Genomic DNA, 26947 nt, shown 5'->3' on the forward strand with positions numbered 1-26947 from the left:
GAATGTTACATATAATCTATCTGGGGTCATAATTGACCCCAACAGAAGTTTTTGTTAATTATTGATTTAAATGTTGCGTCAAGCACTCTAAAAATTTTTGTGAGAGAAGTACAATACTGTGTGTGGTAAAAGTCATAAAATTCTGAATTTTTACAAGAAATAGAAATATTTTATCCATAGTAAAGATGATTGAGATCACCTATGACCCCAGAGTGAGTCCTAGGGTTAATCCGCTATTCTTATCAATGCTCCCTTTTAAAGTATGCAGTCTCTGTTTTACAGCATCAAACTTAACTTTACACACATTTTCAAATGATCCTAACCTACCACAAAGTTCAGATCCTACATTATTACATTTATCTTCAATATGAGATTCTAACTTCTTTGTCAAATCCTGAAATTTCTCATTCTGTCTCTGATTAAATTCAGTGAACACTTGATTTACGTGACTGTTTAAAGAACTAGTCAGTCACCTTTAAAACCTATTTTAAAATTATCTGCTTTAGTAGTTAAAGCATCAAAATCAGTTTTCAAATTTCCCATGCCTTCACATAAAGGGCTAAATTCCTCACTTTGTTCATCTACTTTAGCACTTAATCATAAAGTTTCATTCAGGCTGCCTCAGTGAGCGGGTGTTGTTGATTGCTGGTTTCTGCGTCGGCATCGGCGCAGTGTAGAATCAACACCAGTGAACAGCAACTGGTGCGGGTGGCATTGATTGTTGGTTTCCGCATTGCCATTGCCACGATGTGAGAGACAGCTGTATACTCCCTACACTGGATCTTCTTAGCTTAATTATTCTCATCGTATCTCTTCTTAATCTAATACGTCGAGGTGGTCTTTCCGTACCTTTAATGTTATTACTTCCTTACGTCTTTCCCTTTGCTGCATTCACAAATTTTCTTTTTCCATTTGATTTCTGGGCTAAATCAAGTTTCTTATAACTGTTTTCTCATCTTGTTATACTTGGTTGCTATGGCAACATGCAATATCCAGTTTTCTCATTTTTGTCTCTAATTCCCGTTTTTTCGGGTCCTTTTTCATCAGTCGCCATGTTCTAATGCTTTGACGACAGAATGTGTGGAGTAAATATAAAAACTATGTTTTCACCAATTAATGATGTATTGGACTTTGCAGAATAACACTCTCCCAACCCACATGTAAATAGCTTCGTCTTCTTGTAATTCACTCTCTTTTCAAGCTTTAGAAACACATTTACTTACCTTTGTAAACTAGTTAGTTTAAGAATCACTCTTAATTTATTTACAGGTCTTGCTTCTAGCAAATCCAACACATGAACTACTTTAAAGTCTAATCTCATTTCTTCATTTGTTCTTAACAATCATCACAGTCACTAAACGAGCAAAGATTAGCACAGGCTCTTCTCTACACATACACTGAAACACTATGGATCATACAGCAGGTACTTGCAGCTACCACATCCACATCTTGCTCGTGACTGTTTTTACACCAGCACACACAAACACACAATGCGCACTAGGTCGGATTCGTCTCTCTCAAACCTCTATTTAAAATATCATGGGTTCGAGACAGAGGAAGGCCAAGTGGTTCTAGAATTTACATGGAAATTCTCCTAACACTACAGCATGCCCAGCTTTTAATTATATTTGACATTGAGATATTTTAATTCCAATGAAACAACTGTTGTCTATACAGCTTCCTGTGCCTTTTGCTTGTGGGTTTTTATTTCAGAAGTTGTAACCTACTAATTTACCTATGCTCTTGGCACCATCGCAAACAGTGCTGCCGACATGCGAGTGTTACGGTAACACAGTGTACTGGTTGTTGGGCGAAGAGACCACCCCCACAGTTTCCATGCCACTATGCAGTGTGAGACTGCAAGCATCGCAGTCCTATTAAATGTGGGTGCAACTGTGCCTGCTGCTTGATGTTTGCTGCACAATGTACCAATCATCTTGTGCTGTAATTGACTGGTCAGCCATCAATTCTCCTTCATACTGCTGTGCCTATCATTTGAAATGCTCCCCATACATGTGAAATGATACTGTGAGCAACACTACTCCTGGACCACACCCACATTTTGTTCTTCCAGTTTCCTGATGGTTCTTGCACTTGTGCTGTTGAATGAGTGTTTCAGGAGATTGAACAAGTAAGTTCATCAGTCTCCATTTATCACCAAGGACAGACTCAGTGTACCTCATTTGTCTGTCTAGAGTAAGCTCCATGGGCAAGTATGAGAAAGTTTTCAAACAGTTTCGACTGCATGTATCTGCAGCAGGACTTGAGTACCAGACTGGTATTCACCAAGTGGGGTGCAGGAAACTGCCTGAAAACACACAGGACCTTGTTGTTAATCTGCAGGTGGATTCGAACTGGGTCCAGCACAGCTATCTGGAAGGGTTTCTTTCCCATCTGAAGTGATCCAGGCCATGTCGCAATGAACATCACCAAAAAGCACTGCAGCCAATTGAGGAGTGGCCCACATGCATTTACTCATTCTTTTAACTGCCTCATGCTGCAGAGCCATCCCCATCTAACACTATTGTCACACTGACCTTGTGCTACTAGACATCCACCTTTCTGTATACTGGAAGATCTCTGGCAACACACTCCTGCACTTCCGTTCATTTCCACTGAGTAGTTAATATGTTGTTATTTATTGGTCTCATCCTTGAGTTTTGCAGAGTAGTGTACAGAATACTGTCGCAGAAGAAGCTGAGTAGCACAGTCACTGTGGTGTAGTGGTTATGATATTAGACTGTTGCATGGAGGGTTGAGACTTCAAAACTCACCTGAACTTTAAAATTTTAATTTCTATGTTCGGTTCGAGGACATTCAAAAAGTATCCACAAATACCAGGAATCATTGTACTGGAATGTTTTGTAACTGTATATATACCGTATGTGTTCTGGCCAGAGGCAGTTCGCTCCGCACTCTTGTATGCAAGTGCTGAATAAACCTTTATTAAGTGAAGTTAGTGTTCGTCATTCATCTAATTACACCTTCTTCTACATGACAATATAAAATGCAGAACTAGACTTCAGGAAAGGAACATATTGACAATGTTATGTGACAGCATACAGCCTCAAGCAATTTAAAATGCAATAAATTCTCAAAAAACATCACATATAGTACAATAAATTGAATGATTATAAAAATGTTTATTCACAACATTGAAGAAAGGAGAGGAAAGGTTGGAATGAAAAAAAATGAGAACATGGAAAATTGACTATGAACAGCCAGTAATTGTGGGATAGACTCAGTGTTGTAGAGTAAAGAAATTCGTTTAACATTTTTAACCATGGTACAAATGGCTCTGAGCACTATGGGAATTAACATCTGTGGTCATCAGTCCCCTAGAACTTAGAACTACTTAAACCTAACTAACCTAAGGACATCACACACATCCATGCCAGGATTCGAACCTGCGACCGTAGCAGTCGCACGTTTCCGGACTGAGCACCTAGAAGCGCTAGACCACCGCGGCCGGCTTTTAACCATGTACCCGTGACAGTACGCAAATGGGGAAGCAGTACAGTGTCGTGCGCAAGCAAGTGTGCGTGTGTAACACACAATACCAGAGCTGCGAAGTCTATGAACTACCCGAACATAAGGAATAGCAGCTGCAAATGTTTGAATTGTTTTGTTGAATACATTTACCTTCCAAATCCACTGGAGACTTACTTCACTCTTACCACTGAATTCAGGCTTTCATGGCTGTTATCTGAGATGATGTTCATATACAAACAATATTATACCCAGGTAGGAGTATCATCAATGTGGGAAAAGATAGATTGCTACTTACTGTAAGTAAGACAACAAATTGCTCTCAGGCACAATTAAAGTACACTCACATGTAGCTTTTGGTCACAACCTTTGCCAGTGTACACACACACACACACACACACACACACACACACACACACACACACACACACACACACACACACACACACACACACCCAACCAACCAACCAACCAACCAACCAACCAACCAACCAACCACCCACCCACCCACCCACCCACCCACAAACTCCAGCATCTCGGACTGGAATTCAGCATCATGTGGGACGCACGCAACAATCTGGATGAGGTGGGGAAGGGGAGAAGGAAGTGCAGGTGGGGAGAGAGACAAACATTGTCTGGTGGAGTGTGCAGGGACTATTCTCCAAAAGGCGCACTGTCAGGTGGTTGTGGAGCAGATAGGTAGTGGAAAAAAGGAACAAAAAATTAGAGAATCGGGGAAAGATAGGTGGCTGCATTGGCAGATGGCTGCAAATAAACAGGGTGGGAGACGAGAATGGGGAGGAGATGATAGGACATAGGAGGTGGAAACTGTTGGGTGGAGAGGGTAGGGACAGTGTGCTACCATAGGTTGAGGCCAGGGTAATTGCAGAAGCAGAGAATGTGTTGTAAGGATAACTCCCATCTGTACAGTTCAGGAAAGGTAGTGGTGGAGGGAAGGATCAGACGGCTCAGGTAGTGAAGCAGCCATTGAAATCAAGTGTGTGATGTTCAGTTGCATGTTGTGCCCCAGGTTGGTCTACTTCCCTCTTGGCCAGTTTGGTGGTGGCCATTCATGCTGGTGGACAGCTGGTTGGTACACATACCAATATAAATTCAGTGCAATGATTGTAGCAGAGCTGGTACATGACATGGCTGCTTTCACAGGTTTATCCTAATCCATCAGGGGCTGAGCCACCTGTGAAAGCACCCATGTCATTTACCAGCTATGCTACAATCACTGCACAGCTTTTTATATTAGTATGACTACCAACCAGCTGTCCACCAGGATGAACGGCCACCATCTAACTGTGGCCAAGAGCAAAGTGCACCGCCCTGCGGCACAACATGCAGCTGAACATGATTTCAATGGCTGCTTCACTACCTGAGCCATCTGGCTCTTTCCCTCCACCACCAGTTTTTCCCAACTGCTCAGAGTTATACTTCTCCACTCCCACTCCTGACCTCATCCTATGGTAACATACTGTCCCCACACCCTCCACTCTACAGTTTCCACCCCCTATGTCCTATCATCTCCTCCCCATTCTCATCTCCCACCCTGTTTATTTGCAGCCCTCTGCCAATGCATTCACCCGTCTTTCCCCACTTCTCTTTTTTGTTCCGTTTGTCTCTCTCTCCCCACCCATACACCTTCTCCACCTCCTCTAAACTGCAGCTTGCATCCCACGTGATGTCGCATTCTGGCATAAGATTCTGGAGTTGGTGGTCGTGTGTGCGTGAGGCGTATGTGTGTGTGTGTGTGCTTGCATCCCACGTGATGTTGCATTCTGGCATAAGATTCTGGAGTTGGTCGTCGTGTGTGCGTGAGGCGTGTGTGCGTGTGTGTGTGTGTACTGACGAAGGCTAAGGGCGAAAACTACATGTGAGTTTCTTTTAATCATGCCTGTCTGCAAATTGATGCGTCTTCTTTATGGTAAGTAGCAATCTATCTTTTCCTACATTGTTGACAATATTCATATTTGTTTTGCAAGCATTAGGCCATGACCCAAGAGAAAATTCTCTGCCTAACATTTTGTCTTCCAAAGTTGGAGACTTTATCGGAGGCTTTAATCCCTCAGAAAGCAGCTACAGTCTGAAGAAAGATAAACAAGCCGCACTGTTTATAAGTATCCACACAACCATCTGATCGTGATGGCATCAGACCAATGCCTACGACTGCCTATGTTATGAAGATTGCTGTGGGAAGAGTTGGTGCTGTTTGATTTATATAGCTCTAAGGCCCACAACTTATTTAATTTCAGTCCTACTTTCCTGTTAAAGTTGTCTCTGTGCCTTAGAATTTTATAGCCTTCTGTACATCTTAGAATACTAATGATTAAATCTCGCTAAAAAACAGTGTTCAAAGTGATTTTTGGTGTTTCCCCTGGTTCCAGTGCATGATCTGCTACTGCTGATTTATCTGTATTGCCCAGTTGGCAATTGTCCTTGTCTCCCTTCATGCAGGTGTTAATGCTTTTTTTGTTGTTCTTATGTATGCTTGACCACAAGTGCAAGGAATCTCATGTACTCCTGCTGTGGCAAGCAGCAGGTGTAAGAATCTTTACACACTGGTACAGTGTTAAAACCAATAGGAAAGTTTTGCCAATATTTGAGCATTGTAAAGAACCTACACCTTCCAATTGTCACAGGAAGAGTATATAAAATACCTTGCACTTTTGGTCCAGTCTACATAAGAAAAACAAAAATAAGCATTAAAACCTGCATAATGAACACAAGAACACCTGTCACCTGGGCAGGACAGATGTTTCAGCATTAGCAGATTGCGCGATAGGAGCTACGGACCACAAAATTCTTTTCTGACACTGGAGGTTTAGCAATATCTAATCATTACAACACTAGAATGTATAAAGAGGCCTTAAGAAATTAACAAGCACAAGAACAGCTTTAACAGAAAAGTGATTGGATTAAGACGAGCTGTTCGCCTTAGTGCTAAATAAAACAAACAGCTTCCACTACAGGCACCATAACATACAAAGGTGCAACTCCACAATCTGAAGCAGAAGTCTGATGTCAAGAGCAGAACATTGCGCAGATACACATGACAAGTTCGGCATGTTGAGCTTCATTGAAACTAACTGCTTTCACAGTTCTTAAAGGCCTCTGATGACGTCTCCAACACTAGAAGACAAAACATTATGCTGAGAAATATGCTTCCAAGACTGGCCTAATGTCCATAAAACAAACATCAACAATTCATTAATTCAATCATGCCTGGTTCTTTAAAGGATTGAACTCCCATGTATAAAACAGCTTTAAACTTATGATTACTTTACAAATTACAAAGTGTTCAATATTTTAAGTTAAGCATTTAAGCAAGAAAAAGTTTAGAAATGGATGGAAATTATGTTTGAAGTTGCTAAGTACTCTCATCATCAAACACTGGATGAACATAGTTTAGATAGTTTGCATTCTATTTCAAGGTAAAGCAAATTTTTCACACATCTCAATGTTTATGACTGATCTTTTGAAATGTGTTGTAAAATGATTTAATTCCACAGGTATATTGAGTGGTATATGTGGATATTGTCTACAAACTGGGTTGTGAATATAGTTGCTAGTAAAGAAGTAATAAATAAAAACATTATGTCTGATGATGAGGTTTTACTGCATGAACAGTGAAAATTTAATAGGCGTAAAGCTTTTTCCTTTCATCACTTTTTTGAGGGTATCACAAAAAGTTCCATAAAGGTTTTAAACTGTGTGTAACGTTTGTTCACAGTCATTAAGTACTCTCATTCTCAAATACTGGACAAATCATGTCCAGGAATTTGCACGTCATTAGTTACACTGCCATAATACTAATAATTTCTGTTGTATTTGTCTTATTGTGCTAAAGTTTCAACATACGATTATACCTCTTAACAGACAGGTTATGACAGCATTTTAAATTCAGTCAATAACACGAAATATTGAAAATCAAATTTTCGTTGTCACTGCAAGCTATTCAATAAGCAACCTGCAACTGGAACCAAATTCCATGTCCAGGCTAACCAGTCTATATTACTTTAGTGTATATTATGGAATGTATTTAAATAAATGCATTTATCAGAAATGTTTCACTTATTTTCCTGGTGGATTTTCAATGTACATTGCTTTCTGTAGATAGCAATGAATTGCAGTTTTCAATTCACAAATGTGCAGTATCATTTAGTCTGCTTCCTACGCCTTTGTTTTTCTGTGCACCCTTTCCTTTTGTATCTACTCGCCACCTGAATGGGAGCTAATGCTTTAAAATTTATTTACATTTTGTGAACTGTGTTTCCCATCTACCTCTGCAGGAAATGACTGAAGCCAATTAAATATTTTTGTAGGTTTCATCAAAATGTAAATGCAATTTTTTGCAGTATTTAAGTAGATTATATTAATAAAAGTACTTCTCAACGTAAGAATACAGTTCTGAAACTTAACACATAAAAAGTACTTTGGTGCCTCTGAACAAAGAAAACTTCATGTTGTGCAAATATAGCTTAATGGATACTGACTAACAGTTACAAAAATATTTAAATTCCATTGTATTAAAGCCTTAACTATGTTAAAACATTTAGTGTAACAACATGTTTTCCACACTTTCAATGAATGGTTAACTTATTCATACTCAGTCTTCTGAGAACTGCAGGTCACTACAGGAAAACTGATTATGGACCAAGTTTTACATTGAGTGCATGAGTTGTGTATGTCCAGTCTTACGTCTTCTGTACACAAGTAATTGCGGTGAATCTTCAGATCTTTTCATTTAGATTCATGTGAAGTAGTTTATAATAAGGAGAGTCGCTGCAAAATTTGTCGATACTGGTTTTCCAATTCTTGGTATTCTCTGTCTAAATTTTCCATTCTTTGTTCATCTGTAAGGGGTATGATAGATGAATGTTCATCATTATTCTCTGTATCATTGAAAAATTTCTGGATTTTCTTGTATTCATCCTGTCCTTTCTGAAATAAAAAAAAAGATAAGCAATTGATTTTTAAACTTTAATAATCGATAGAGATATATAATTTTTATACCTGGTATGGGATGTTAAGTCTTCTTTTGACTTCCAGTCTGTACTGCTTGTACTCATCAGGATTTTTAACATTGGTGAAATGCAACTTTAAAATTTCATACACCCTTCTCATTTGTTTCTGTGGAAAAATAAACATTTTTGAAAATACTTCACATTGCACTTTAATGTGATGTAATTTCCCATCTTGTTTATAGTTCACATACCTTACTTAATTTCAGAGGACTTATTACACTGCAAAATTTTTGGAATCCTTCCTTTAATGCATCTGGTTGTGAATTTATTAACTTCACACAATTTCTAACATCAACAAAGTCTCTAAGGCATTGAAATTCGTCCGATGGTCCTTCAACTAAAGGCAAGAACAGTAAAACAATTTAAAAATGCCAGTTAGAGCCCAAGAACAAACCTAAGATCCTGTATTTTACTTACATTCCATTAATTACAAGTGAAAAAATGATTTTACAACATCTGTCCTCAATAAAATTCAATATCATCCATTCTCTAATCTCACAATACCTTTTAGAAACAACGAAAAATCTAAAAATGAAAATATTATATCGAAAAATTGATAATTTCTTCATTAAAACAACTAAATTTCAAAAACACCACAATATAAATTTTGTTACAACACAACTTCACTATTTTCAAAATCTAAGAGCTACTGGTGCCCTCTTGCTGAAAGTTTATCTGGGAGGGAAGAGAATGCTTCACTGAAATTTTGTGTAAATTATTGAATGGGTTAATTTGACCTATGCTTTATTTCCACTCAGAATGGCAGAACAAAGACTATTTTGTTGTAAATATCTTAACAATGAGTTGGCAGCTACGGTGAATAATCCATTAATGTCATCAGTGGTGGGTTAAGCGCACAGTCATAAATTTCACTGTTGGTCAACAGTGTTCTTGTTTCATTGTACAGGACTGACTAATTTCTTACCACGTGAAGATATAAGAACATTGCAGGAATTTTAGAGAAATCAGATGCTGAATCTGAAACTGACTACTCTAATAACAGTGATGTTGTGAGAGGGATTAATGAGGACAAGGATCACATTGTCAATACATGACATTTTTCACAAACACCGCAATCAGCGAAACAGGCTCAACCACATTCTTTCAAATCTATGGTCACTGAAGATAAATCATCATGAAACTCGCACACTCCGCTGCAGAGTGAGAATCTCATTCTGGATAAATCATCATGCCAAATTTCCACCATCACCAAACAGAAACATTTTGAAAAAGTGTCTGCTGTCAATTTTCTGAGAGAGAAATGAAGACCCAGAGTTAACTCAAGAAATAACAGTATTTGTTGTTGTTGTTGTTGTTGTTGTTGTTGTTGTTGTTGTTGTTGTTGTAGCTGAGGTCTTCAGTTCTGAGACTGGTTTGATGCAGCTCTCCATGCTACTCTATCCTTCACCTCCCAGTACCTACTGCAGCCTACATCCTTCTGAATCTGCTTAGTGTATTCATCTCTTGGTCTCCCTCTACAATTTTTACCCTCCACACTGCCCTCCAGTACTAAATTGGTGATCCCTTGATGCCTCATAATATGTCCTACCAACCAGTCCCTTCTTCTAGTCAAGTTGTGCCACAAACTCCTCTTCTCCCCAATTCTATTCAATACCTCCTCATTAGCTATGTGACCTACCCATCTAATCTTCAGCATTCTTCTGAATGCACCACATTTCGAAAGCTTCTATTCTCTTCTCGTCCAAACTATTTATCGTCCATGTTTCACTTCCATACATGGCTACACTCCATACAAATACTTTCAGAAACGACTTCCTGGCACTTAAATCAATACTCGATGTTAACAAATTTCTCTTCTTCAGAAACGCTTTCCTTGCCATTGCCAGGCTACATTTTATATCCTCTCTACTTCGACCATCATCAGTTATTTTGCTCCCCAAATAGCAAAACTCATTTACTACTTAATATATTTTTCCAATGTGGAAGTTTCTTTCTATTTTATTTACATCATCATTAATTTGAACCCAACAATTACCTTTGTTATTGTCTCTGTTGCATTTTGAAATCTTCTCTATCGTCTTACTTTCTCTTTTCGTTTGTACAAGAAGTTTCACTTTGTATTCATCTTCCATTTTTCTGTAATCTACCATACATTTTATCCTGCCTAATTATACTCAATAATACGTAAAACCATAACCTAAAATTTTCAACGCTTTCAACATAACCGCTGCTATAAAATCCATTGTTCCAAGTTTACAAACATTTCGTGTAAACTCGTGAATACTATTTCACAGCTTCAGTTCCTTTCATCCATTACACAACCATCTCAGTTTTTTCCAATAACTTTCGTTTTATTTCCATTCCCGTTTTTCCCACATAACTGATCATTTTTTAGCAGCTTCCCACAGGTTTACACGTTACTATTTCTACATCAAACAATTGTTAGCCTCATTCTCATAACCTGCCAGTACATAACCAGTACTTTGAATACATTTACACACACCTTCTTCGAGATTTAATTCGAAATTTTTTTTCGAATTTTATTTTTTCGGAAATTATTTTTTCGAAACTTTTTTCGAAAAAATTTTTTTCGAAATTTTCTTGAATTTCCCCACCCTTTAACGTGATCTGGAGACAACATAACTACCCAACCTTTGCACCCATTGTTGTTCACCAACCTAAGTTCAGCACAGGATAAACATAGCTCATCTCAAACCAACACTTTTTCGACTTTTTTCACACCTTTATCTCTCCCTATATAAATCTGTATTTACTTTCACTTTAACCTCATATTACCCTTTCCACCTTCTAATACCATGTCAACCTCACAACATCCCTACAACGACCCCATTAAATTTTATTTACATTCCCTCCGCAAACATGCCTTCACCCTAGCCAGATTACGCTCCCATATTTTATTTACTCAGGCTTGTCTGACATTTGGCATTACTCCCAAAGGCCTCACACTTAAAGTTCCCATCTCTGGCTGCAATCCTTCTTTCCATCAGTCCTTATACCAGTTCCAAACAGCACAAACCATAGCCCTCACCCACCTAATCCTTCACCTATACATCGACTCGGCCAATGAACACACCCGTCAACTCCTATCCCAAATCAAAGTCCTCAATCTTTCCTCTCCCACATCCACACCGGCTGTACATAGCATCCTCCTACAGGCCAACCGCAAATTAGAACAACATGCCACCCTCCACCTCAAAAAACTATCTAATCTCCTGGTTTCCCACCTCGGAAAGGCAACTCACTCACCCTCCACAACCTTTCCGACAAACCTCAACCTCCTCTCATTGCACACAGACCCAGTCTCTCCCATCTACTCAATCTCCCACTTCCAGCTCCACTCCCCCCAACACCTTTAAATTCTAGTCAACACAACTGGAACCACAACACCCCAATTCAGTAGTTAACCTTTCCTCCAAACCCATCTCCCAATCCGAAACCTCTGTCCTATCCAAAGGCCTCACCTTCAGCCCCACTCCCAGGTTCAACCAAACTGCCCTTGTCAAAGATTTACTGCCCTACACTCGTAGTCTCTGCTCGAAATATCACTTTGCCACGAAGAAAAACAATCCTGATCCCACTCCTAATGATCCAACTCCCCAAGACACTATCCAAATTGAACCCTGCCTGCAACAGTTCCGTCCTCCATCACAGCGGGACCCACCTCCTCTTCCTCAAAATCACCCTCTCCAAACCTTCCAGGAATTTCTCACTTCCAGCCTTGCCTCTCAATCTTTCTTGAAAAACCTTAATCCTACTCCCAACATCACCACAGCCAAAGCCCAGGCTATCCGTGATCTGAAAGCTGACTGATCCATCATCATTCTTCCGGCTGACAAGGGTTCCACGACCGTGGTACTTTATCGTCGGGAGTATGTGGCTGAGGGACTGCGTCAACTTTCAGACAACTCTACATACAAAGTTTGCCAAGGTAATCCCATTCCTGATGTCCAGGCGGAGCTTCAAGGAATTCTCAGAACCTTAGGCCCCCTACAAAACCTTTCACCTGACTCCATCAAACTCCTGACCCCACCGACACCTCGCACTCCTACCTTCTACCTACTTCCTAAAATTCACAAACCCAAACATCCTGGCCGCCCCATTGTAGCTGGTTACCAAGCCCCCACAGAACGTATCTCTGCCTACGTAGATCAACACCTTCAACCCATTACATGCAGTCTCCCATCCTTCATCAAAGACACCAACCACTTTCTCGAACGCCTGGAATCCGTACCCAGTCTGTTACCCCCGGAAACCATCCTTGTAACCATTGATGCCACTTCCCTATACACGAATATCCGGCCCGTCCAGGGCCTCGCTGCAATGGAGCACTTCCTTTCACGCCGATCACCTGCCACCCTACCTAAAACCTCTTTCCTCGTCACCTTAGCCAGCTTCGTCCTGACCCACAACTTCTTCACTTTTGAAGGCCAGACATACCAACAATTAAGGGGAACAGCCATGGGTACCAGGATGGCCCCCTCGTATGACAACCTATTTATGGGTCGCTTAGAGGAAGCCTTCTTGGTTACCCAAGCCTGCCAACCCAAAGATTGGTACAGATTTATTGATGACATCTTCATGATCTGGACTCTCAGTGAAGAACAACTCCAGAATTTCCTCTCCAACCTCAACTCCTTTGGTTCCATCAGATTCACCTGGTCCTACTCCAAATCCCATGCCACTTTCCTAGACGTTGACCTCCATCTGTCCAATGGCCAGCTTCACACATCCGTCCACATCAAACCCACCAACAAGCAACAGTACCTCCATTATGACAGCTGCCACCCATTCCATATCAAACGGTCCCTTCCCTACAGCCTAGGCCTTCGTGGCAAACGAATCTGCACCAGTCCTGAATCCCTCGACCATTACACCAACAACCTGAAAACAGCTTTCGCATCCCGCAACTACCCTCCCAACCTGGTACAAAAAGCAGATAACCAGAGCCACTTCCTCATCCCCTCAATCCCAGAACCTATCACAAAAGAACCCCAAAAGTGCCCCACTTGTGACAGAATACTTCCCGGGACTGGATCAGACCTTGAATGTGGCTCTCCAGCAGGGATACGACTTCCTAAAATCCTGCCCCGAAATGAGATCCATCCTTCATGAAATCCTCCCCACTCCACCAAGAGTGTCTTTCCGCCGTCCACCTAACCTTCGTGACCTCTTGGTTCATCCCTATGAAATCCCCAAACCACCTTCCCTACCCTCTGGCTCCTACCCTTGCAACCGCCCCCGGTGTAAAACCTGTCCTATGCACCCTCCCACCACCACCACCTACTCCAGTCCTGTAACCCGGAAGGTGTACACGATCAAAGGGAGAGCCACGTGTGAAAGCACCCACGTGATTTACCAACTGACTTGCCTGCACTGTGACGCTTTCTATGTGGGAATGACCAGCAACAAACTGTCCATTCGCATGAATGGACACAGGCAGACAGTATTTGTTGGTAATGAGGATCACCCTGTGGCTAAACATGCCTTGATGCACGGCCAGCACATCTTGGCACAGTGTTACACCGTCCGAGTTATCTGGATACTTCCCACCAACACCAACCTATCCAAACTCCGGAGATGGGAACTCGCCCTTCAGTATATCCTCTCTTCTCGATATCCGCCAGGCCTCAACCTCCGCTAATTTCAAGTTGCCGCCGCTCATACCTCACCTGTCTTTCAACAACTCCTTTGCCTCTGTACTTCCGCCTCGACTGACATCTCTGCCCTTACTCTTTGCCTTTAAATATGTCTGCTTGTGTCTGTATGTGCGGATGGATGTGTGTGTGTGTGTGTGTGTGTGTGTGTGTGTGTGTGTGTGTGTGTGTGTGTGTGTGCACGCGAGTGTACACCTGTCCTTTTTTTCCCCTAAGGGAAGTCTTTCCACTCCCGGGATTGGAATGACTCCTTACCTTCTCCCTTAAAACCCACATCCTTTCGTCTTTCCCTCTCCTTCCTGAAGAAGCAACCATCGGTTGCGAAAGCTAGTAATTCTGTGTGTGTGTTTGTGTGTTTTGTTCATGTGCCTGTCTGCCGGCGCTTTCCCGCTTGGTAAGTCTTGGAATGTTTGTTTCAGTCTTCTGAATACAAATAGTAAAGGGGTTTACAAAAAGACTTAATCTATTATATATTGTAACAACACAATCACATCTACATGAGTGAGAAAAGAAACCAGGATGCAGGGTAAAATTTAACTTACACATACATTCTATTTTTTCATTTTCTACCTTGAGAGACTTTTTACAATAGTGTTTAAGATCAAAGTTTCAATTTGCCTTCCACAAATGTCTGATGTAGCCTCCACTGGATGCACAATGAACATCCATAATTGCATCCTGTACTTCCTTGAACATGTATGGAGTTACTGTTATTGCCAAGTATGGAGTTACAGTTATTGCCATGCAGTCCCACTTCACCCATAGTTGTTGAAAAGAGAGGCTCAGAAAGTTTCAGAAACTTACTTCGGTTGCTTCTCCCTCTCCCTCCCCAAAAAATATCACACATTGCAAGATGAGGCAACTTTTACAGACTAATGGTGTAATGCGAGGTCTGTACAACCTGATCTATCAGTGAGGCTGCTCACCGTTAGAAACGATCTTAATGTAGGTGCCAGTGATGTGGTGTTACATCCGACTTAAAAATGGAATTTTGGTATGCTTTTGCAATTGTGGAAAAGGCAGATTCTCAACATATCGAGGTATGTGATTCCTGTATCCATTTTTTTATGCAAAAAGAACAGGCTGTCAAATTTCTCTCAGAAATATGTACACAACCCATGAGGCTTTGCAGGTTTCTCATGCTCCACTAAATCTGAAATAAAACTGTTCTTGTCCAGCTACATGCCCACAATTAATTAAAAATCTCTACATGATAATGTTCACCAACCTTAAAATGCAAATGTTGGCATAAAACATGCTAGACATGAGGACTGTCTAAAGCTACTCTCAGAATTGGACCTGAAAGCAAATGTGGATGTGGGGATGAAAAAATTGTGTTGACACAACGTGAATTTTCATGTTGTGGGGCATTTTTAAGTGTAAAAGAAAGAAATGAGATCCTTGAGATTTTTGTATTGTGGAGAGGCATGAGGTCAATGAAGCTGAACTCAAGAGACACCATGCTGGATTACATCGTTTGCAGTTAAAGCCCATATTTTTTATGTTTTTATTTTTTAACTTTGTTACATGATATATGCTGTTTCAAAGCATCACATTGAATATTGATCTTTTTGTGTGATTTTTTAGAATAAAATTATTTGCAAGAACAGAGTGATTGTTAAACACTATCTGAACTTCATGATTTTCATATAACAACTTATATGCTGTTAAAATAGTACCTGAACTTCGTGATTTTCATGCAACAACTGACATGCTGTGAAAATATGTCTTTTTAAGGCACTGGCAAATTTTATGATTAATAAAAAATGCACTGTTTCAGGTACAATATGTTACAATTACATGTGACTGGTTGAAGCCCTCAGAGCATCATAAAGCATGCAAAATCAGAAACAGTTGACTAAGGTTTATTTGACACACACACACAAATTAAGATGCGAAAGGTGGATGGTTTGCATCCTGCTTCCTTCAAATATTTTTTTGTCACCATCATGTTTTCTAGAAAATTCTCAACTTTATTATTAACATTTGTGTAAATATTCAATGTTATGTACAAGCAAGACCACTTCCATTTAAAGCAATCATTTTGTGAATATGGGCCAATGAATTTCAAGACAACTGTAAGTCAATAGTTGGTTCCTAGCAATTTTGTACAGTGTATTCTGCAGACTAGACACAGCTAGCACATAGACAAAGGAGCTGAGAAACATTTCTCATATGAGGACGTCTTAACTCTCAGATGGGCAACAAGTAATACTTCTTTGGACTACGTTTAAATCGTTAAAGACTGTCAACGTACTCAATGTGCACATGCAGGCCATCTACGGATTCCCCCCTTAACATTAGCAACCAACTGTCAATGCCATCATGAAAGGCTTTGAGCTGTAGGAGAGGCAGTGCTGTACTCATGATAAGAATCAAGCCTCTGAATTATAAATGAGTTCCGCCTGTTGAAACAGAGAATGCACAACACCTGTCATCCACTCAACACAAATTGAGCAATGAACAAGTGATTGAGTGAACCAGCTGCATCATGTTTGAAACCTGCTGTATATTGGTAGTTAGGATTTCATAAGAGTTCTAATACTGAGAAAGCTATTTCCACATACAGAATGGTTGTTTTTGTTTCTTTGCAGATAATGCAAACATTGTGGTAAGCGAATCCAGAAAGATCTGTCGTAACAAACATTTATTAATGAATTGTTTCTCTCTGAACTTTGAAAAGACTACATACAGTTCAGATTTCCAAACAGTGTATGTTTAAAATCTGATAACAAGCAGAGAGAGAAGAACTTAATGTTAAATTCTTGGGACTACATTTTATGATAAATTCGACTGGGAGGAGCCCACAACAGAACTACTGAAGCATTTACACAAATCTTCATTTGAAATGTGTTAGCAGACATGGGCAATATACAAAGAACCTGGCTTACTTTCATTTCATTTCATAATGTTATATGGGATCTCATTTTGAGGTGACTCGTCAATCCAGAAGTGTGTAATACAAATTAATTGTGATATTAATTGTGGTGATGTTCATGGAACTGGGAATATACCAACTTCTGTTTCCAGTATATTCATTCCTTACTGAAATTTCGCATGAATATCAGCTCTTTTTTCCACACAAACAGTGCAGTGTAGGCAAAATAATAGTAAGAATAAGCTACATTAAATATTCATCACTTATTTTAGTCCAGAAAGATGTCAATTATTCAGCACCACACATTTTCGATAACTTGCCACTGGCCAAAGAAAGTTTAAGTTCAGTTTAAATTATATTTCATTTGTAAATAAAGGCTTTGTTAGTGCCCAACATGTAGTCATTGATGAATACATTTTAATCTTACCAAATTATGAGTTACACAAAAACCCAGCTTTGCTCATTTTGGGTGGATGACTGGTCAGTGTGTTGCATAATTATTTTGCAAACTTTAGCATGTAGACATTTACAAGTACAGGATAAATTTGACATTACCTTTTACAAGAAAATATGCAGCTTTTTACTTATTCCTATTCCTAGACTCTCATTCTACTTAGGATCTGTGGAAGGAAAATTAGCACAGCTCTTTTGTAAATATGTATTGCACATTGTTTGTTAATGGCATGTTCTATATCCTTGAGGACCTCCTCAACATGGATTATGGAACAGAAAACTTAAACAATGGAAAATCCAGGATGTTATGTAACAATATTAAAGAAGTAAAGTTGCTATGCACCATATAGCAGATATGCTGGGTCGTGATAGGTGCAACAAAAAGGTTCACACAATTATAGCTTTCGGTCATTAAGGCCTTTGTCAGCAAAAAAACAAAAATCACACACACACACACACACACACACACACACACACACACACACACACACACACGTCTCAGACTGCATACATGTGTAAAAGGTTGCGTTTGCACAAGTGTGTGTGTGTGTGTGTGTGTGTGTGTGTGTGTGTGTGTGTGTGTTGCTGACAAAGGTCTTAATGACCGAAAGCTATAATTGTGTAAATCTTTTTGTTGTGCCAATCACAACTCAGCATATCCGCTATATGGTGAGTAACAACTTTTCTTCTCTAATATTGGAACAGGAAACATATCGCATATGCCAGTTGACATACTGATGAGGATATTATCTGTGACTTAAATTCTTTTCAATGAGTTGGTGCTTTGTGAGAGACAGCAGTACTGTCTGTTCACAGTAAATTGATGATGGGTGCAATGCCTGTCTGGAATGACTTTGCCATCACATTGTGGTTACTGAAGGGAGAAAAGTGCTGAGGGGAAGGCATTGCTGGCACCACCACCCACATTTTGTCCTCCAACACAAAAATCAGTGGCAGCACTTGCAGATATATTGCTCACTTAAGTGACACTTCCATTGGATCAGAAACCACCTAATTTTGTTTATGTATTCATGCACAGGAGTTAACCTAAAATTTATATATTATTCATTTATCAAAAAGCAGATGAATGTACAACTTACGACACTATGAACTGCAAGTCAAAAACTGATTTTTGAAATCTGTTTGCACACTGCATTTACTAAACACAGCACAGCAGTAATGATTACAAAGTGTAATTAACTATGCCTGAAACAATTGTCAAATGATCTTCACTGAAGATCACTATCATTTACCGTATTTACTCGAATCCAAGCCGCACCTGAAAAATGAGACTCGAAATCAAGAAAAAAATTTTTTCCTGAATCTAAGCCACACCTGAAATTTGAGACTTAAATTCAAGGGGAGAGAAAAGTTTCAGGCCGCACCTCCAAATCGAAACAAAGTTGGTCCATTGTAATATGAGAAAATTTAGGTCGAATGAAGAACGATACAGCTACAGTAGCTAGGTTTGAATCATAAGCTTAGCAGTTAAGCTTTAGCAGGTAGCCATTGCTATGAGTCAGGCACTCCGCTCCATCTGTATTTATACGGGTACCCTTCTTTTATCACGTGCTTTGATTGGAATTGATTGCTTGTTTTTCTTTGCTCTAATAAGTGCCGTTCTCTCTGATATAGGAGTTTACGTCACTCTAAGCTGAAAATGCATTACTGTACTGTGTCATGCATTGTTTGTCGCATTCTGATAATGAGTGTTTACGGCCTGTCGCGGCATGGCTTGCTTTTGTGCAGGCTACCGCTGCTTTAAAAAAAAAAAAAAAAAAAAAAAAATTGCGGGACAATGGCAAGAGACTGCTATTTGTTGTTACACTGCTGCTTTCTTTGATAATGATAAAGAAGAACCAAATAGACTGCACATGATAGAAGATGTTCTGAACGAAAGTTTAGCTAAAATTTTTCTCCGTTTGAAAATCTTTTTGCAGACGCCTCTTCAGTACATTACATTCTGCACAGAAATTAGAGTCATCTTAGATTTAAAAATCTAGTCAAGTGCCGTGCTTCATTTTAGACTGTATCACTACTAGGCATAAGAATAATATGAATATAAACATGTCATAATATGTATATTATTCTGGGTTTGCTGTTGTCTCACTCTAGTTTCATAGTTTATTAGGAAGATAAGAATTAAATTAGATAGCAGCAAACAAAAGTATACATGGAAAAATGTTTATATTCGTGTTATTCTTATGGGGAAGAGAATACTGCATGTAATTCACAATTCATAAAAGTTCCTGTTAAAAATCATCTCTTCTCACAGGTAGGAAAAATTTCTAAACAGAGTTGGCCATATTGACAAACATCCCAAACAGTCTTGCCAGTCGGATTTTCATATTACACTGAAATGCTGCTACATTCAAAGATGAACAATACGGAATTTGTATTTACTTCATTGGATAATGCATGAAAATGCAGTGGTCGAAACTCGGGGCGGAGAAAAAAAAGCTTGTCTTCCTCTTTTTTTCTTAATTTATTTACTGGCACAGAGGTTTTGGCACCGGTATTTATCTTTGTGCTTGCAAAGTATGCCTGTGTAGCGCTACATATATTCGACGGCAGAAGTTAGTTGTGGCGGCACCTACCAACATTTTTCAGAACTTTCGCTTACTTTGCACTCAATTCTAAGCCGCAGGCGGTTTTCTGGATTACAGAAACTGGAAAAAAAGTGCGGCTTAGATTCGAGTAAATACGTTATGTCTGACACCACCACCACCACCACCACCACCACCACCACCACCACCACCACCACCACCACCACCACTTGAGGGCATGGTGCTGATAACTTCATCAATGCCATTTCCCTTATACCATTTTGGATCTAATACTCTTACTCCAGCTGCTACACTTCCCTGCAGTAATCTTGCCAGTCCTGTGCAGTAACAAAGGAAAGCAGCAATTAACAAGATCCTGCAATATTTTCTTCAGCATTTCACCAGTGACATTGCTCTCCTTGAAATTGTGTTTTATTTTGGCCCATCCCAAATCTATGGCATCTTGATAGCAGTTGCAGGGCAGTAAACAGACTACTTTGTGGCCTTTGCTCTCAGCAATTTTATCCACACTGTACACTTTCACTTTCATGGCTGGTTTATTTTCCTATATTTTAGACAGTAATTCAACCTTCCTCACTGAATCCATTCAGTTAATAGCCTGTGTCTTAACAACTCTACCATCGTGATCCTGAAAACTTATTTATTAGGCATTCTATCTAACTCTGCTGTACTTTGACACATTATCCACACTATCACAGAACTGGGTGGAATGTTAGGAACCACCGTATATCAACCCTCCTCCCCCTCCTGCCGACACCCACTAGTTTCGTCAACTTCAAGAAGTTTGCAAGTTAATGGAAGCAATTTCTTGTATGAAGCTTCGTGACTGTCAGACCAGGTTGCCAAGTTCAGGTCCTGGTGCAGCACAGTTTTAATTTGTCAGGAAGTTTCAAATTAGTGCACATTCCACTGCAGGCTGAAAATTTAATCTAGAGTTTTGCATCTTGATGTAAGTGTTTGCTAAATTTGTCATTTTGTGCCTGTTTTTCTCCGACTTACAGATGTGTATGTTCAGTACCAGTCCAAAAAGTGTGTCAAAAAGAAGAATGACACAAAGGCGGATGAACTGAAACAAATTCACCATTAGAACCCCTAAACACACACACAACCAGAACCAGTAGTCAGGGAAGTGCAAAATGAGTTTACCAATCAATTTGTTTCACCAGAACAAAAATTTGAATCGCAATACGGATGTCTTTACAGTTTAGGTGATTTTGTAAGTTATGTTTGTGATAAAACTAGTAAATACTGGTTGTAAAAATCTAAGAGTAATTAAAAGGCAGTCTCCTGTTAAGATACCAAGACGCATTTTTGTTTCCTGTTCTCAAATATTTGATTATACAATAGACAAGAAATGTTCAAAATCTTGCATATGACATCCTCAAAGTTTTCAATTTAACTGCATTATGTTTCTTGGTACACAACAGGTATTTGCAGCAAGTTCCTGAAATAAACTGATTCCAGTGACTTGAGGTAACTTGAGTAAGTTTTTGTACTAATGTAAACACCTCAGCAAGTGTTTCCTTAAGTTACTTGCTAGTAGACACAAGCCTTTTGTCATACTTCACATCTAGAGGCAGCTTGACTTTGGCAGCAGTCTGAGACAAACAAATATCTTTCAAGTAGTCCGATTTACTGTGTTTCTGGTAGCACTGCTGAAATCGTCACGTTATCGTAACCAAACAGTACACAGATGTAACAACGCAGGCCTGATGTTTTAGTTGTTGAAGTGACCCTACAATTTTTGTTTCAGTTAGTGTTTTATTACTCCCATAGCTATTTTAAGTGCTAAGGACCACGTCAATCTGTGAAACTACACCCTTTGGCACTAACAGAAACAGCTGTCGCAACAACAACATAAGGAAAAGATAGATTGCTACTCACTGCAAAGATGACACATTGAGATGCAGCCAGACACAACAAAGTGACACAAAATAGCTTTTGGGGAAAACCATTTGTCACAAAAGAAAGAAACATACACACACATTCGTGCAAGCAAGCACATTTCATGGAGAAGGGCAGAAAGGGAAACAAGTGCAGGTGGTTTGGCACAGGATGGCAGACAAAAAGGATCTGAGGTGTGAATAGAACAGAGGGGGTGGAAACATGGGTGGAGGGTGTGGGGACAGTGAGTACTGTCGAGTGAGGCTGAGATAATTATGGGAGCAGAAAATGTGTTGTAAGGGTAACTTATGCCAGTGCAGTTTACAAAAGCTGATGGTGTAAGGGAAGATCCAGACAGTTCCAGTAGTGAACTAGCTATTGAAATCAACCCTGTTATGTTCAGCTGCATTTTGTGCCACAGGGTGCTCTACTTGGCTCTTGGCCAAAGTTTGGGAGTGGCCACTCATCCTGGTGGACAGCTGGTTGATAGTGATACCAATATAAAAAGTTTTACAATGACTGCAGCAGAGATGGTATACGACACAGCTGCTTTCACAGGTGGACCAGCCTCCGATAGGGTAGATACACCTGTGACAAGACTGGAATAGAAGTACTGGGTGGATGGATCGGGCAGATCTTGCACCTGGATCTTGCCAAGACACCCTATCTTCATTCTTCTACAACCTCAACACCTTCTCTCCCACTACTTCACCTGGATCTCCTCAAACCAGCATGCAACCTTCCTGGGCATTGACCACTGCATCTCTAATGGCTCCATCCACACCTCTGTCCACAAATCCACCAACCAGTAACAATCCACCAACAATACCTGCGTATCAACAGCTGTAATCCCTTCCACATCAAAAAATCTCTCTCGTACAGCCTGGCCACCTGAGAATAGTGTATCTTCAGGAACAAGAACTCCATTGCCTAATATGTTGAGGGTCTCTCTAATACCTTCACAGACAGGCACTATACCTCAGACCTAGTTCACAAATAGCTCTCCTGTGCCATTTCCCCACCTCCAATCACCCCACCACCCACAAGTACCAGCTACAAAGGATCAGCCATTACCACTCCAGACCGGAACAACTTCACCACATCCTTTATCAGGGCCTTGCTTACGTATAATCATGTTGTGAAATAAGATATGCCCTACTCAAAATGCTTCCCGCCTCTCCTCAAATGGTGTTCCTTCCCCCACTATCTCCATATCGTAGTCCACCCCTGTGTCACTCTCAACCCCAACCACTTGCCACAGGGATCACATCCCTGCAGAGGACCTAGGTGCAAGACCTGTCCAATTACCCACCCAGCACTTCTACTCTTTTGATATGCTTATCCTATCCCATCAGAACCTAAGCCACTTGTGAAAGCAGTCATGCACAGCTTTTTATATTGGTATGACTACCAATGACTACCAACCCCCCCCCCCCCCCCCTCCCATGAACCATGGACCTTGTCGTTGGTGGGGAGGCTTGTGTGCCTCAGCAATACAGATAGCCGTACCGTAGGTGCAACCACAACGGAGGGGTATCTGTTGAGAGGCCAGACAAACGTGTGGTTCCTGAAGAGGGGCAGCAGCCTTGTCAGTAGTTGCAAAGGCAACAATCTGGATGATTGACTGATGTGGCCTTGTACCAATAACCAAAACGGCCTTGCTGTGCTGGTACTGCGAACGGCTGACAGCAAGGGGAAACTACGGGCGTAATTTTTCCCGAGGGCATGCAGCTCTACTGTATGATTAAATGATGATGGCGTCCTCTTGGGTAAAATATTCCGGAGGTAAAATAGTCCCCCATTTGGATCTCTGGGCGGGGACTACTCAGGAGGACGTCGTTATCAGGAGAAAGAAAACTGGCGTTCTACGGATCGGAGCGTGGAATGTCAGATCCCATAATCGGGCAGGTAGGTTAGAAAATTTAAAAAGGGAAATGGATAGGTTAAAGTTAGATATAGTGGAAATTAGTGAAGTTCGGTGGCAGGAGGAACAAGACCTCTGGTCACGTGACTACAGGATTATGAACACAAAATCAAATAGGGGTAATGCAGGACTAGGTTTAATAATGAATAGGAAAATAGGAATGCGGGTAAGCTACTACAAACAGCATAGTGATCGCATTATTGAGGCCAAGATAGATACAAAGCCCACTCCTACTACAGCAGTACAAGTTTATATGCCAACTAACTATGCAGATGACGAAGAAATTGAAGAAATGTATGATGAAACAAAAGAAATTATTCAGATAGTGAAGGGAGACGAAAATTTAATAGTCATGGGTGACTGGAATTCGAGTATAGCAAAAGGGAGAGAAGGAAACGTAGTAGGTGAATATGGATTGGGGCTAAGAAATGAAGAGGAAGCCACCTGGTAGAATTTTCCACAGAGCACAACTTAATCATAGCTAACACTTGGTTTCAGAATCATGAAAGGAGGTTGTATACATGGAAGAACCCTGCAGATACTAAAAGGTATCAGATAGATTATATAATGGTAAGACAGAGATTTAGGAACCAGGTTTTAAATTGTAGGACATTTGCAGGGGCAGATGTGGACTCTGACCACAATCTATTGGTTATGAACTGTAGATTAAAACTGAAGAAACTGCAAAAAGGTGGGAATTTAAGGAGATGGGACCTGGATAAACTGAAAGAACCAGAGGTTGTAGAGTGTTTCAGGGAGAGCATAAGGGAACAATTGACAGGAATGGGGGAAAGAAATACAGTAGAAGAAGAATGGGTAACTTTGAGGGATCAAGTAGTGAAGGCAGCATATACTCAAGTAGGTAAAAAGACGAGGGCCAGTAGAAATTCTTGGGTAACAGACGAAATATTGAATTTAATTGATGAAAGGAGAAAATATAAAAATGCAGTAAATGAAGCATACAAAAAGGAATACAAACGTCTCACAAATGAGATCGACAGGAAGTGCAAAACGGCTAAGCAGGGATGGCTAGAGGATAAATGTAAGGATGTAGAGGCTTATCTCACTAGGGTTAAGATAGATACTGCCTACAGGAAAATTAAAGAGACCTTTGGAGATATGAGAACCACTTGTATGAATATCAAGAGCTCAGATGGAAACCCAGTTCTAAGCAAAGAAGGGAAAGCAAAAAGGCGGAAGGAGTATATAGAGGGTCTATACAAGGGCGATGTACTTGAGGACAATATTATGGAAATGGAAGAGGATGTAGATGAAGATGAAATGGGAGATACGATACTGTGTGAGGAGTTCGACAGATCACTGAAAGACCTGAGTCGAAATAAGGCCCCCGGAGCAGACAACATTCCATTGGAACTACTGACGGCCTTGGGAGAGCCAGTCCTGACAAAACTCTACCATCTGATGAGCAAGATGTATGAGACAGGCGAAATACCATCAGACTTCAAGAAGAATAAAATAATTCCAATCCCAAAGAAAACAGGTGCTGAGATGTGAAAACTACCGATGTTTCAGTTTAATAAGCCACAGCTGCAAAATACTAAGACAAATTCTTTACAGACAAATGGAAAAACTGATAGAAGCCGACATCGGGGAAGATCAGTTTGGATTCCGTAGAAATATTGGAACACGTGAGGCAATACTGACCCTACGACTTATCTTAGAAGAAAGATTAAGGAAAGGCAAACCTATGTTTGTAGCATTTGTAGACTTAGAGAAAGCTTTTGACAATGTTGACTGGAATACTCTCTTTCAAATTCTAAAGGTGGCAGGGGTAAAATACAGGGAGCGAAAGGCTATTTACAATTTGTACAGAAACCAGATGGCAGTTATAAGAGTCGAGGGACATGCAAGGGAAGAAGTGGTTGGGAAGGGAGTGAGACAGGGTTGTAGCTTGTCCCCGATGTTATTCAATCTGTATATTGAGCAAGCAGTAAAGGAAACAAAAGAAAAATTCGGAGTAGGTATTAAAATCCATGGAGAAGAAATAAAAACTTTGAGGTTCGCCGATGACATTGTAATTCTGTCAGAGACAGCAAAGGACTTGGAAGAGCAGTTGAATGGAATGGATAGTGTCTTGAAAGGAGGATACAAGACGAACATCAATAAAAGAAAAACGAGGATAATGGAATGTAGTCGAATTAAGTCGGGTGCTGCTGAGGGAATTAGATTAGGAAATGAGACACTTGAAGTACTAAAGGAGTTTTGCTATATGGGGGAGAAAAATAGCTGATGATCGAAGTAAAGAGGATATAGAATGTAGACTGGCAATGGAAGGAAAGCGTTTCTGAAGAAGAGGAATTTGTTAACATTGAGTATAGATTTAAGTGTCAGGTAGTCATTTCTGAAAGTATTTGTATGGAATGTAGCCTTGTATGGAAGTGAAACATGGACGATAAATAGTTTGGACAAGAAGAGAATAGAAGCTTTCGAAATGTGGTGCTACAGAAGAATGCTCAAGATTAGATGGGTAGATCACGTAACTAATGAGGAGGTATTGAATAGGATTGGGGAGAAGAGAAGTTTGTGGCACAACTAAACCAGAAGAAGGGATCGGTTGGTAGGACATGTTCTGAGGCATCAAGGGATCACCAATTTAGTACTGGAGGGTAAAAATCGTAGAGGGAGACCAAGAGATGAATACACTAAGCAGATTCAGAAGGATGTAGGTTGCAGTACGTACTGGGAGATGAAGCTTGCACAGGATAGAGTAGCATGGAGAGCTGCATCAAACCAGTCTCAGGACTGAAGAGAACAACAACAACAACAACAACGACTACCAACCACTTGTCCACCAGGTCAAAAGGAAACCACGTAACTGTGGCCAAGAGCAAAGTGGATCAACTTGTGGTGCAACATGCAGCTAAACATAATATGCTCGATGTCAATGGCTGCTTCGCTACCTTAGCGATCTAGATCCTCCCCTACATCACCAGCTTTTCTGAACTGTGCAGATGGGAGTTATCCTTACAACACATTCTCCACTCCTGATATTATCCCAGCCTCAACCTACAGTAACCTACTGTCTCCACAACGTCTGTCCTGTTTCTCCTCCTATTATCATCTCC

At 40.3% G+C, this 26947-nt stretch overlaps 1 protein-coding gene across 1 annotated transcript in view; it reads right to left on the reverse strand.

Moving 5' to 3' along the window:
* Positions 1-7982: 7982 nt before the first annotated feature.
* Positions 7983-26947, reverse strand: part of LOC126269545 (histone acetyltransferase type B catalytic subunit) — an 83650-nt gene continuing 64685 nt past the window's right edge. Inside the window, exons 8-10 of the mRNA XM_049974001.1 lie at positions 8711-8856; positions 8509-8625; positions 7983-8436 (exon numbers count right to left, since the gene is read on the reverse strand). Coding sequence (XP_049829958.1) covers positions 8260-8436; positions 8509-8625; positions 8711-8856 — 440 coding nt within the window. The 3' untranslated portion in view covers positions 7983-8259. The remainder of the gene's footprint in view (positions 8437-8508; positions 8626-8710; positions 8857-26947) is intronic.

The sequence above is a fragment of the Schistocerca gregaria genome, chromosome 1 (assembly GCF_023897955.1).
Source record: "Schistocerca gregaria isolate iqSchGreg1 chromosome 1, iqSchGreg1.2, whole genome shotgun sequence".
NCBI classification, from domain to species: Eukaryota; Metazoa; Arthropoda; class Insecta; order Orthoptera; family Acrididae; genus Schistocerca; species Schistocerca gregaria.